Source organism: Dipodomys ordii, unplaced genomic scaffold, assembly GCF_000151885.1.
Source record: "Dipodomys ordii isolate 6190 unplaced genomic scaffold, Dord_2.0 Scaffold42, whole genome shotgun sequence".
Taxonomy (NCBI): domain Eukaryota; kingdom Metazoa; phylum Chordata; class Mammalia; order Rodentia; family Heteromyidae; genus Dipodomys; species Dipodomys ordii.
Window position 1 is genome coordinate 4,585,255 of NW_012267258.1, and position 12,590 is coordinate 4,597,844.

At 45.8% G+C, this 12,590-nt stretch overlaps 1 protein-coding gene across 1 annotated transcript; it reads left to right on the forward strand.

Moving 5' to 3' along the window:
* The first annotated feature begins 9,720 nt into the window (after positions 1 to 9,720).
* Amigo2 (adhesion molecule with Ig-like domain 2) lies at positions 9,721 to 12,225 on the forward strand. The gene is made up of 2 exons (XM_013018756.1): positions 9,721 to 9,825; positions 10,482 to 12,225. Exon 2 carries the CDS (start codon positions 10,539 to 10,541, stop codon positions 12,099 to 12,101), a length of 1,563 nt encoding a protein of 520 aa, XP_012874210.1. The 5' UTR covers positions 9,721 to 9,825; positions 10,482 to 10,538; the 3' UTR covers positions 12,102 to 12,225.
* The last annotated feature ends 365 nt before the right edge of the window (positions 12,226 to 12,590 follow it).

Consider the following 12,590-nt stretch of genomic DNA (forward strand, 5'->3'; position numbering starts at 1 on the left):
TATCCTATACTTATTTCTAATCATACTACAAATTCCTAGAGAAGAGCAGCCACCTTATGGCTCTGGGAGTAGGGCCAAGGCTAACAATATTTGCTGAATGGAATTTAAATTATGGCTGACCTTACTATTCCCTAAATGGGAAGCATTAGGAGCTAATGGTTAAGCATGAAACTGGAGAATGGGAAGCCTTACAGAGAGATCCAGCTCTTGCAGTAAACAGCTTATCTTGGGAAAGTTGCACAGACTCACTGAGCCCCATGGCTTTCATTAGCAAATATGGACCTTAACGATCACTTCTTAGGGCCCTGATAGGAAATGTGAAGGCAATGTCAGCCAGACCACTTGCAATTATCAAGGCCATTTCCAGCGATTGTTCCAGAATTCCTCCTTGCCTCCTTTTAGATGAATGCGCTCTTTTCACTATGATAGATGGAAAGGTCAAAGTTCCAGTGCAAATTACCCATACAGCATCTGTCACAAAAAGCCTTGCATTTGCTGAAAATAATTGCTGAAAGATTTGTGCTCGGGTTGGTTGTAGAGCAAGCTTTTTCCTTTCTCAATTCTGCCTTCTTTTAGTTTTGTGTTAATGCTGATTGGTGAATTGTTTCAAATTAGATATTACTTTGAATAATCAGATCTACCTTTATAAAGCTATGATAAATTAATTACTGTTCCAGGAAATCAAATTTTCGAAGGACATAAAACAGGAGTCTGAATGCTTAATGTAGTTTCTCTAAACTGGGTTTGTTAAAATGTTCTCTGTATTTATCAGAGAGATAAAGTTAACCCCAGTTTTGAGAGTTATGATAGCATTTAGAAATTCAATTAGATGATCTCCTCAGGCTAATACTGAGAAAAATGAAAATTAAAGCACCTGCCACTTATGACCAAGATCTTACCATATAGCTAAAGGTCTGCTTTAAACCTACTGATATGTGTGTGTATGTGTGTGAGAGAGAGAGAGAGAGAGAGAGAGAGAGTGTGTATGTGTGTATTGATAAGTGAAGCTTGAACTCAGGGCCTGGGCACTGTCCTTGTGCTTCTTTGCTCAAGGTTACCTTCTACCACTTTGATCCACAGCTCCTCTTCTGACTTTCTGGTAGTCAATTGGAGAGAAGAGTCTCAAGGACTTTTCTCTGCACAGGTTGCTTTGAACCATGATCCTTACATCTCAGCCTCCTAGGTAGCTAGGATTACAAGCATGAGCCACTGGCACCTGACTTCTGAGTCTTCTTCCTCTTTTCTTTAAAGCCAATTCTGATTTGGGCATTTAATCTGAAGGGTGAGAATTTTGGAGTATTAAAGAAAAGGTTAGGCCATACATGATGGTTCACACCTATAACGTTTGCCTCTGGAAGGCAAAGCAAGGAGGGTCATGAGTTCAAGGTTATCTGGGGCTATACAGTAAGATTCTGTCTCAACAAAATCAATAACAACATAAAATGAAAAAGGAAAGAAGAAGCCAGGCACCAGTGGCATATACCTGTAATCCTAGCTACTGAGGAGGCTGAGATCTGAGGATGGAGGTTCAAAGCCAGCCCAGGCAGGAAAGTCTGTGAGACACTTACCTCCAATTAACTACCAGAAAATGGGAAGTGGTGCTGTGGCTCAAGTGGTAAAATGCTGGCCTTGAGCTGAAGAGCTCAGGGACAACACTCAGGCCCAGAGTTCAAACCCCATGATTGACCAAGTTAATAAATAAATACGTACATACATACATACATAAATGGAAGGAAGAAAACACTTTTCTGTCTTCCCTCATTATATAATTATAGCAAAGGAAAAAGATCCTTTTACAAACATCTCAATTTTCTTACTTCAGTGGGTTTATTATTTGAACAGAAACTATAATTTACCAGCAAGTCTATGAATGGAATTCTCTGGCTCTTAATATTTTCTTTATTCTCTATAGCTTTCCACCTTTTTTATTTTTTCTGATCCTGGGACTTGATGTCAGGAACTGGGTGCTGTCCCTTAGCTTTTTTGCTTAAGGCTAGTGTTCTACCACTTGAACCACAGCTCCTGCCTGGGCTGAGTTCAAGCTGTAATCCTTGTATCTCAGCCTCCTGAGTAGCTAGGATTACAGGCACAAGCTGCCAGCACTGGATGAATATGCCCTCTCCCTTTTCGCTTTTGCTAGAAATGATTTTGCAATGGGTGTGTGTTAACCAATCACATGAACACTTAATAGGACAAGGCAATCTCTTCACTGTAGAGAATGTGCCTGAATTTGCCTTTCCTAAAGAAGGAATGGGACTGGCATCACTGCAGAGAAAAGGGAGGAGTCAGCCTGGGCTGCCACCGCTGATCAAGATGAAAAACTCAACCCAGGCCTAACAGCCAGTGTCCCTGGCTTTACACCTGAGGACATCTAGTTATCCAAAAATGAAGTGAATGTTTCGAACTTAGAAGCAACTTTAGAAATGATCAGATGACATACCCTCCATGAGCTCTTGGGGATAAAAGCATTTTTGATCAAGACTAGTACTTACATCTTCTTACCTCATTATACCTGGTAGGTTTTGTAATCACACAATGGTCTAATACTTTTACAATGGAAGCCTCTGAGTCATTAGGACTTTGGGGCTCCACTGGCACATGGTAAGTTCAAGTGCAGCTATGAAAACAAGAAGGGATTTCAACCAGGTGATCTCCACTGCTTTAATAAACCTTAACTAAAAAGTCCACCCACATTTTGACAAAGTGAAGGAAGCCATACCCTCAATACCACAGACCGTGTGATTTCATTTGTTACTGTTAGAAGGAGTCCAATCCAAAGACAGAGAGCTCAGGAAAGGTAGCCAGGGTCAGGAGGACGGATTTGGCATGACAATGGAGTGACTACTTACTGGACTACTTGATTAGGTTGTGGTGGCAGCTACACAAAACATGAATATCCCAAAATATTAATAGATAATTACAACACACTAAATTGGTCACTTAAAAAGTTTAAAATCATGTTAGATGATTTTTCTTGGTGCTGGTCCTAGGGCTTGAACACAGAGCCTGGGCACTGTCCTTGAGTTTTTTTGCTCAAGGCTGGCACTCTACCACTTTAGCCACATCCAGCTTTTTGACAGTCAATTGGAGATAAGAGTCTCACAGACTTTCTTGCCGGGGCTGGCTTCAAACTATGATTCTCAGATCTCAGCCTCCCGAGTAGCTAAGATTACAGGCGTGAACCACCAGCATCTAGTGTTAGATGTATCTTATCACAGTTAAATGAAAAATAGAAATAAACCCCAAACACCCTCAAGGCAACAGTGGAGAGAATAAACAGACAAATGGGTGTAGGGATTGCTTGGAACTGTTCCACTGTGGGTCCCCCTTTCTGAGAGGGATGGTAGACCCCCACCATTGCTAGACAGGGAGATTCCAGAGAAACAAGCCAGGTGATGTATACTTCCAGAATGTCAGAGAATCAAGGCCCCAAGTTTGAGGATTCCCTGAAAACATGTCCCTACTTATTAAGAGAAGTGGTTCCAGGGTTCCATCACCAATCTAGGATAATATACTAAGACTGCCTGGAGCAGGCCAAGGGGAGGACAGGCTTCCAAGGCTGGGGACATGGCCAGAGCTGTTTCCTGTGGACCCATGCTTAGAGTCTCAATGTAAAAACCCTACCCAAAGTTTTGTCCACCCAGCAGGGAGCTAGCCACAAGAAGCTTCTATGTACAGAGCTCAGGACAGTAATGCATCCATGTCCACAGCACACCAGTGGGTCCTGTTTCAAAAAATAAATAAAAGGCAGTAATAGATATCTGCCAGTGTTCAAGTCAGACTGGATTACAAGACACTTGCTCAGGTCAAATGTAGAAACTGAAGTAAAACCTCTTTAGGGTAGAAACTGCCACTAACGTGTTAAATATTAATAAAATAGACTCAGAACCATCAGCATGGTGTTGTTGTTACAACACCATGTCTTGTCTCATAGTTCTAATATCTTAAATTTTTAGAGAGAGAGAGAGAGAGTGTGTGTGTGTGTATGTGTGTGTGTAAACTGGAGCTTGAATGCAGGGCCTATGTGCTATCTTTAAGCTTTTTTACTCAAGGCTAGTGCTCTACCACTTGAGAAACTTGAGCTTTTTGATGGTTAAGTGGAGATAAGAGAGTCTCAGTTCTTGCCTTAGCTGGCTTTGAACTCTGTATGTGTGCACCTGCACACGCTTACATACAGCGCTGAAACTAGAGCTGGAACTCAGGGCCTAGGAGCTGTCCCTGAGTTTTCTCACTAAGGCGTGTGCTCCACCACTTGAACCACTTGAACTTTTTGATGGTTAAGTGGAGATAAGAGAATCTTAGTTCCTGCTTGGGTTTGCTTTGAACTCTGTGTGTGTGTGTGTGCATGCACCTGTACATGCCTGTGTGCAAGCGCTGAAACTAGAGCTTGAACTCAGGGCCTAGGTGCTGTCCCTGAGTTTTCCCAATGAGGCTGGTCCTCTACCACTTGAGTCACAGTTTGCCTTTGGGCTTTTGGGTAGTTAATTAGAGATCAGAGTTTCATTAATTTTCCTGAGTGGGCTAGCTTTGAGCCATAATCTTCAGATGTTAGTCTCCTGATTAGATGGGATTAAAGGCATGAGCCACTGGTGCCCAGGTAATATAGTACATCTTTGAATTCAACCTAAGAGATTCTTGAACTTACAGGCCATATGATTGTCCAGAGATTCTGCTACTCAAATCACCACCTCACGTGGGAGTTGCTTTCACACCCAGAAATGCTCCCATGACCACCCTAATCTCAGCACACCAGCTTCAAAATCCTGTCCAGGAACAAACTACCTCCTGCTACCCATTTTGGTCATTATCAAATGATCAAAAATACCAGCAGATAACACTTTATAGAAGGGACTGAAGGCATGTCTCGCTGTCTTACTTTATATGAGAAGGCGACTCAGCCATCTGTTTTGGTATTCATGCCAAGTTGGAGCCATTCTAGAAGACAGTTCTTCTCTCCCCCACCCCCACCCCAGTCCTGGGGCTTGAACTTGGGGCCTGGGCATTGTCCCTGAGCTTCTTTTGCTCAAGGCTAGCACTCTTATCACTGGAACCACAGTGCCACTTCTGGCTTTTTCTGTGTATGTGGTACTGAGGAATCAAACCCAGAGCTTCATGCATGCTAGGCAAGCACTCTACCACTAAGCCACATTCCCAGCCCCAAGGAAGGAACTTCTTTATGTTGCCTAGATTACATCTTTCCAACGGACCCTTGGATCATTTTAGAGCATTCCATTTTCAAAGATTGTGGTGTACAGATGTTTACCATATGAATTACAGTATTAGATCAAGTCATAGGGCTTTGATAAACAGTAAACTAAATAACACATGTCAAGTATCAGTATCTGGCAGATAACAATGTATGCACACACATCCCTCACTGTAGGTATTAGGCCTCTGTCAGTCACAAATGACATAAACACGATTCAAAATAGTTTAAGCAAAAAGTGAGAGGAGCAGGAAGAGAATATCATTAATTATAATATTATTTCTTAAAACATTTTTTTTAGTGATACTACTGGGACTTGAACTCAAGATCTGTACTTGCTAGACTGGCACTCTACCACTTGAGCCATGCCACCAGACAAATGAAAAAAGAAGCAAAAATGTGTAGTGGCTTTCAAGAATGACTGGATCCAGGACTTAAGTGATCTTTAAAGGACTGCTCTTCCATTACCCCCCTTTAACGTTTTGTTTTATTTTATTTTTTTATTTTTAGACAAGCTTCATAAAGTATAATGGGCAAGATAATAATTAGCAGACATTGAGGGGGGAAAAACAAACCTTTGCTACCTGGAGTAGGTTCCCTGCTAGTCAGTTCATTCATCAAAATTTTATTGAGTGTCAAGCAAGGTTCTAGAGCCATGAATAAAGCAGTGACCAACACAGACAAAACTGCTGCCCTTGTGGAATTTAACTTCAGGTGGAAATTGGGTATTGTGGCTTGGGTATGTCTTGAGATGCTGAAAGCTGGGATCTAGATATGGTAATGTCCAGGTCATACCACCCACAAGATGAGGCCTTGTATGTGGTAATTAGTTTGTGAGGGGATCACTCTGAGAAGGGATTCATGCAGTTCTGGAAGGACCCATGTGCTTGAATAGGCCTGGACTCTGATGCTCTCTGGCATACTGTACTATCACATGACCTCAGCTTTTCTTATTCATGTCCTAGGGCCACCCACCACGTTTTGAACAGCCAAGAGGGAGGAGAGGTCCTCACCAGAGACAGAACTGATGGGACCACCCAGTCTTAAGGCTTTTAGTCTCCAAAGTTTCAGGCTTAATCAGCCTTTTAAAAAAAATAAGATAAAAGGCCTCAAGTATTTTATTATAGCCACAGAAACAGCACTAATATGGAAGGGATCTTTCAGAAGATGAAAAATGTTAAATGGACGTCAGAAAGATAAAAATGTTCTCCTTCAAGACCAGGTACTGGAGGCTCTTGGCTATAATCCTAGCTACTTCAGGAGGCTGAGATCTGAGGGTTGAAAGTCAGCATGGGCAGGAAAGTCTGTGAGACTCATATCTCCAATTAACCATGCAAAAGCCAGAAGGAGAGCTATGGCTTATGTGGTAGAGCACCAGCCTTTAAGGTACAGTGCCCAGTCTTTTGAGTTCATGCTCTAGCACAGAAGAAAAGAAAGAGGAAAAGGAAGGAAGGGAGGGAGGGAGAGAAGGAGGGAGAGAATGCTCTTCTACAAACTTAGGTCATATTTTATACCATGATTTCAATCAAGAAACCTTTCTCATCACCAAGCAAGTAGTTTTACCTAGTTCACCTTTCTTCCCTTGAATAAATACAGGGAACCCACACCTCAGGTCTGCACATGGATAAATATCTTAATCTGTGGATTTGGAATGCATGGAGCTTACCTATTTATATAATCATTTTTGTATACGTTTCTGTGATATGTCTGCTGTTACAACTTTCTGGCATTTTGTTCTTGCAGGATTAGGGGAGGATTCAGGACCTTTCCCTTTCTAGACAATGCTCCAATACTAGAGTCATAGTCTAGCCTTCTATTTTTTAAATAATTTCTTCTTCTTTTTTCAAGAGTATTTTGAGATTTAAAAAAATAGCACTTTCCTCTATGGCTTCCTTCCAAGGAGGATGCTAGTTACTTAGTAAAATACTGCAAAAACCTGGTAATTTGTGACTCATTTAAAAACTACTCCTCTCAGTAACTTTAATTCTGTTTTGCTGTGTTACCTTCCTGCGCGTGAAAGCCTAGAGACCAACGTTTTTGCAATCCTAGGAGATGTGGCCCAATATGAGAAAAATTTAATCTCCAGAGAGGGAATGTTTTCATGAATCATTTTAGACTATATGTTTATGATCATATACAGTGTGTGTGTGTGTGTGTGTGTGTGTGTGTGTGTGTGTGTGTGTGTCCAGTAGTGGGGCTTGAACTCTGGGCCTTTCTCTTGCTTGACTTTTTTCCCTTTCAAGGCTGGCTCTCTACCACTTGATCTCCCTCTCTACTACTTGATCCACACATCCACTTTCAGTTTTTCTGGTTAGTTGGAAATAAGAGTCTTTTCAATTTATCTGCCTGGCCTGGCTTTGAACAGAGCTTGGGTCCTCAGATCTCAGGCTCCTGAGTAGCTATGATCACAGGTATGTACCACCAGCTCCCTGCTTCAAATTCAGCTTTGCAGGAATGCACAAATTATCTGATCCATTGCCCTCATCTGAAATCATCCAGATTTACCATTTTTAATGCAATATTGATTCCACAACTGGAAGATTGTCAGTGCACACAGCTGCATTTAAAGTAGGCCCTGGTCTAATAGATCGGTATTAGAATCCACTTTAAATAAACTTAGAGTTGCTTGAGTGTGTGTGTGTGTGTGTGTGTGTGTGTGAGAGAGAGAGAGAGAGAGAGAGAGAGAGTGAGGGATAAGAACTAGTCATCATTTTATTTATTAAGTAATATTTCAAATGATGAGTCCAACTGTTTTTTTCTCAATTTAGTCTGGCTTTCATTCGTCTCCCTATCTGTTCTGCTCTGGCTCACATCTTTTGTTAGGACAGTAATTTATTTCTTTAATCCGGATATAATGGCCAAATGGGTCATTTGGCGCAATCAGACCCCATCGCTAAATCTTGGAATTAAACAAAAAATGGATTTTTAATGGAAAACCTCATCAGCTCCCCTCATTTTGATGTGGCTTTACCCAGCTTGTACCTTCCTGTGCCTGATGGACCAAAGTCAACTGAAGGATGGGAGCCACCTGGCCTATGGGGACATCCCCTTTCTGGGATTAGTCTTAATCCAGGGGTAGACCCCCCCCCACATCCTCCCACCCCTAAAAGGTGAATAACTTTATCTTTGCATTCCAGCAATGAGCTACTGGCCTTTCCTATCCTCCTCTTCCTCCTCTACTTCCTCTTTCTTCTTTGTTGGTGCCCATACTGGGGCTTGAACTCAGGGCCTAGGGCGCTACCATCTTAGTTTTTTCCTGATCAAGGCTAGTGCTCTACCACTTGAGCCACAACTCCACTTCTGGCTTTTTGCTGGTTAACTGGAGATAAGAGTCTCACTGTGTCTCCTCCCTGGTCTGGCTTTGAACCTTGATCCTCAGATCACAACATTCATGTGTGTGTCCATGTGTCACCAGCACTGGGACTTTTGCTTCTTGACTTGGTGCACCATCCTAATTCTACCTTTTGAGGCATAGAACTTTTTCAGGGACCAGACGGGCTGTCTCCACTAGGCCTCTTCTGCTCTTCCCTTTCCTCCAGCAGAGATCCTGGTCAGGCCTGGAGGAATCATGCCCAACTTCCCTTCCCCCTCTCCCCGAGTACCCCCCTCCCCAAATGTAGGCGGAGACGACAGGGCTGCAGCACTGGGCTAGTTTCGTAAACGTTGGAGGACAGCTGCACTTAGCATCCAGAAAGCCCCTCGGCCCACTCCCTGCCAAAGCCAAGCTCCGAGAGGCTGGGGGCTTTTAGGCTGGTTGGACAGAGATGCAAAGTGGGTCCCTCCAGGGGTGCGCTCCCTTCCTCCCTCGCTCCCTCCCTCCCAGGCTGGGCGTCACCCCGTGAGCCTTCAATCTCCACCCCACCCCACCCCCAACCTGTTTGGGGCTGGGCAAACGGACGTGACTGGCAGGAGAGGGGGTGGATGCGTACTGGCCCTGTGCGCCAGGCCGGGGGGGTGGGGGGGCCTCGGAGCGCGGACCCCCGCTGCCGCAGAAGGAGGAAGGCGGCGGGTGGGAGAGAGTGGGGGGAGTGCCGGCCGCCGCTCCGATTGGCTGCTCCAGCGGCCCCCTCCCGGGCCGCGCGGCCCCCTCCCCGCCTCCTGCTTCCCCGCGGCGGTGCCCACTGGACCGGGGACGCGCAGCGGCGGGACCCGCCTCCCCGGCCCGCACCCGACCCCCGGGGCGCGCGGGGGATCCCAGGCAGACGGCGGGCGCGGGAACCCCGGGGTCCCACCCCACCCCGGAGCCTCCCGATCGCAGAGAGGCGGGGCCGATTCGGACCCACCAGCCCGCACCAACCCTCCCCCCCCCCTCGCCGCCCCTCGGGCTGGGCTCCGAGAGCTCCTGGCGCCCCGCGCGCCCCTGATTTACCTTCAGCCGTGCCTTGCGAGGAGCCGTGGGGAGCCCGCCGAGGGGGTGGCTGCGCCCCGGCTCGCCGCGGTCGCCGCGGCGGCTTGAAACTCCCCGAAGTTGAGAGCCGGCGGGAGGCTGCCGCCCGCCGGGAACCCGGGGGACAGGAGCGCGGCTGGAGCTGGAGGGACGGACCCGGACAGACCGACGGACCCGCGGGACACGCCGCCGCCACCGCCCATTCCCGGAGCCCCCGGAGCCTCCCAGCTCCGTGAGTTGTTCTTAAGACTGAGGACTTCTTCAGCATTTCCGTTTAGTTGTTTATAGCATGCGTTTGTCTATTTTCGTGTTCCTTGGAGAGAGCTCGCACCGGACGCACGCCTGTGGTTGGCTTGTTTCTGTTGTTCCTTTGCTTTGCCTGGTGCCAGGACCGAGTCTTGAACTTAGGACCTGGGTGCTGTCCCTGAGCTTTTTGTTTTCCTTCCCACTCAGGGTTGGCGCTCTACCACTTGAGTCACAGCTCCACGTCCAGACTTTTGGTAGTTAATTGGTGAGAAGAGTCTGTTGGACATTTTTTTTTTTTTGGCTGGGGCTTGCCGGCTTCGAACTGCAATCCTCCCATCTCAGCCTCCTGAGTAGCTAGGATTACAGGCGTGAGCCATTGGTGCCAGGCGGGATGCCCACTTTTTATGGGTGTATTTTTCAATGAGAGAAAGAGAATGCACTCTAAATGTCCGTGAGCAGGAGTGATCTAGGCGCACAAAATGCTTTTCGCTGTAAAACGACAATCTGGAGCTTCACCGGGTGTCGTGAAAGCCATTTCAAAAGTTCCTGGGGAGAGGGGAGGGGGGATATACGGTACGAGTTGTAAGGGTTAACTGATTAAATATTTATGTCTTTTCCACCCTTAAATATCTTGTCTGCCAGGTTTGTGGGAGGCTGAGCTGGTGAGAAGGCTCCTGGAAGAGACTCCAGGCGACCATAATGTCTGTGAGGTCACACACACCGCCCACCCTTCTTGGAGCCGTCAGACCCGGGTGCAGAGAGCTGTTGTGTTTGTTGGTGATCACACTGGCGGTGAGCCGGGGTACCTCAGGGGTGTGCCCCACTGCTTGCATTTGTGCCACAGATATTGTCAGCTGCACCAACAAAAACCTCTCCAAGGTGCCAGGGAACCTTTTCAGACTGATTAAGAGACTGGATCTGAGTTATAACAGAATTGGGCTCCTGGATTCTGAGTGGCTACCAGTGTCATTTATCCAGCTGAACACACTAATTATACGCCAGAACAACATCACAAACGTGTCCACAGGCAGTTTCGCCACCACTCCCAATTTGAAGTGTCTCGATTTATCATCCAATAAGTTGGAATCGGTGAAAAGCTCAGTGTTCCATGAACTGAAGGTTCTAGAAGTGCTCCTGCTTTACAACAATCACATTTCCTGTCTCGATCCTTCAGCCTTTGGTGGCCTCTCCCAACTACAAAAACTCTACCTAAGTGGAAACTTTCTCACACAGTTTCCTGTGGATTTGTATGTTGGAAGGTACAAGCTGGCAGAACTTGTGTTTCTAGATGTCTCTTATAACCAGATCCCATCCCTACCCATACACAAACTAAGTCGAGTGCCAGGAAAACAGCTGAGGGGCCTCTACCTTCATGGAAACCCATTTGTCTGTGACTGTTCCCTGTACTCTTTGCTGATCTTTTGGTATCACCGACACTTTAGCTCCGTGATGGATTTTAAGAACGATTACACCTGCCACCTGGGGTCTGACTCCAGGCACTCCCGCCAGCTGCTTCTGATCCAAGAGAGCACTATGAATTGCTCTGACAGCATCATCAATAGCTCCTTCCATGTCCTTGGCTTTATTCATGAGGCTCATGTTGGAGAAAGGCTGATTGTCAACTGTGACAGCAAGATTGGTAATGGAAATATGGATTTCATCTGGGTCAGTCCGGATAACAGATTGCTGGAGCCCCAGAAAGAGGTGGAAAACTTTCACGTGTTGTACAATGGAAGTCTGGTGATCGAAAGCCCCCGACTGGAGGATGCCGGGGTTTATTCTTGCATTGCGATGAACAGGCAGCGCCTGTTAAACGAAACAGTGGATATCACCATCCACGTGAGCAATTTCACTGTCAACAGATCCCATGCTCACGAGGCATTTAACACTGCATTCACCACTCTCGCCGCCTGTGTGGCCAGTATTGTTTTGGTCCTATTGTACCTGTATCTCACACCATGTCCGTGCAATTGTAAAACCAAGAGACAGAAAGCTATGCTAAACCAAAGCCATGTTCATTCCTCTATTCTCAGTCCTGGTCCGGCTAGTGATAACTCGGCAGAGGATCGCAAGGCAGGTAAAAGAGTAGTGTTTTTGGAGCCGCTGAAAGAAACTGCAGCAGGGCAGAATGGGAAAGTCAGGCTCTTCCCCAGTGAGACAGTGATCGCTGCCGAGGGCATCCTAAAGTCAGCCAGAGTGAAATCTGATTCCGATTCTGTCAATTCTGTTTTCTCAGACACACCCTTTGTGGCAGCCAATTAATTGTGAGCCTGTATTTGTGTGTCATTGTAGTCTAATCTATCCGTATTTCACTTGTCCTGCAGCGTAGAAATAAACAAAAAATAAATAAATCACAGGATAGAATGTGTGTGTATGTGTGTGTGTGTGTGTGTGTGTGTGTGCATGTGTGTGGCAGTCCTGGGGTTTGAACTCAGGGTCTTGTCCCTGAGCTTTTCCACTCAAGGCTAGCACTCTACCAACATGAGCCCCAGCTCCACTTCCTACTTTTTTTTTTTTTGATGGATAATTGGAGATAAGTGTCTCATAGTTTTTCCTGCCTTGGCTGGCTTTGAACCATGATCCTGAGGTATCAGCCTCCTGAGTAGCTAGGATTACAGGTTTGAACTACCAGCACTTGGCTATTTTTTGTTGTTGTTGTTGTTTTTGAGAGGAAAACCAAATGCTATCTTCACATGGTTGATATGAAATGAAGTAAATTACTTTGGTTCTTTAGGTGTGGGACAAAGGTAA

Excerpts from the sequence above, each read along its gene's own strand:
- Amigo2 (XM_013018756.1), top strand. The coding sequence starts at position 10,539 with ATGTCTGTGAGGTCACACACACCGCCCACCCTTCTTGGAGCCGTCAGA.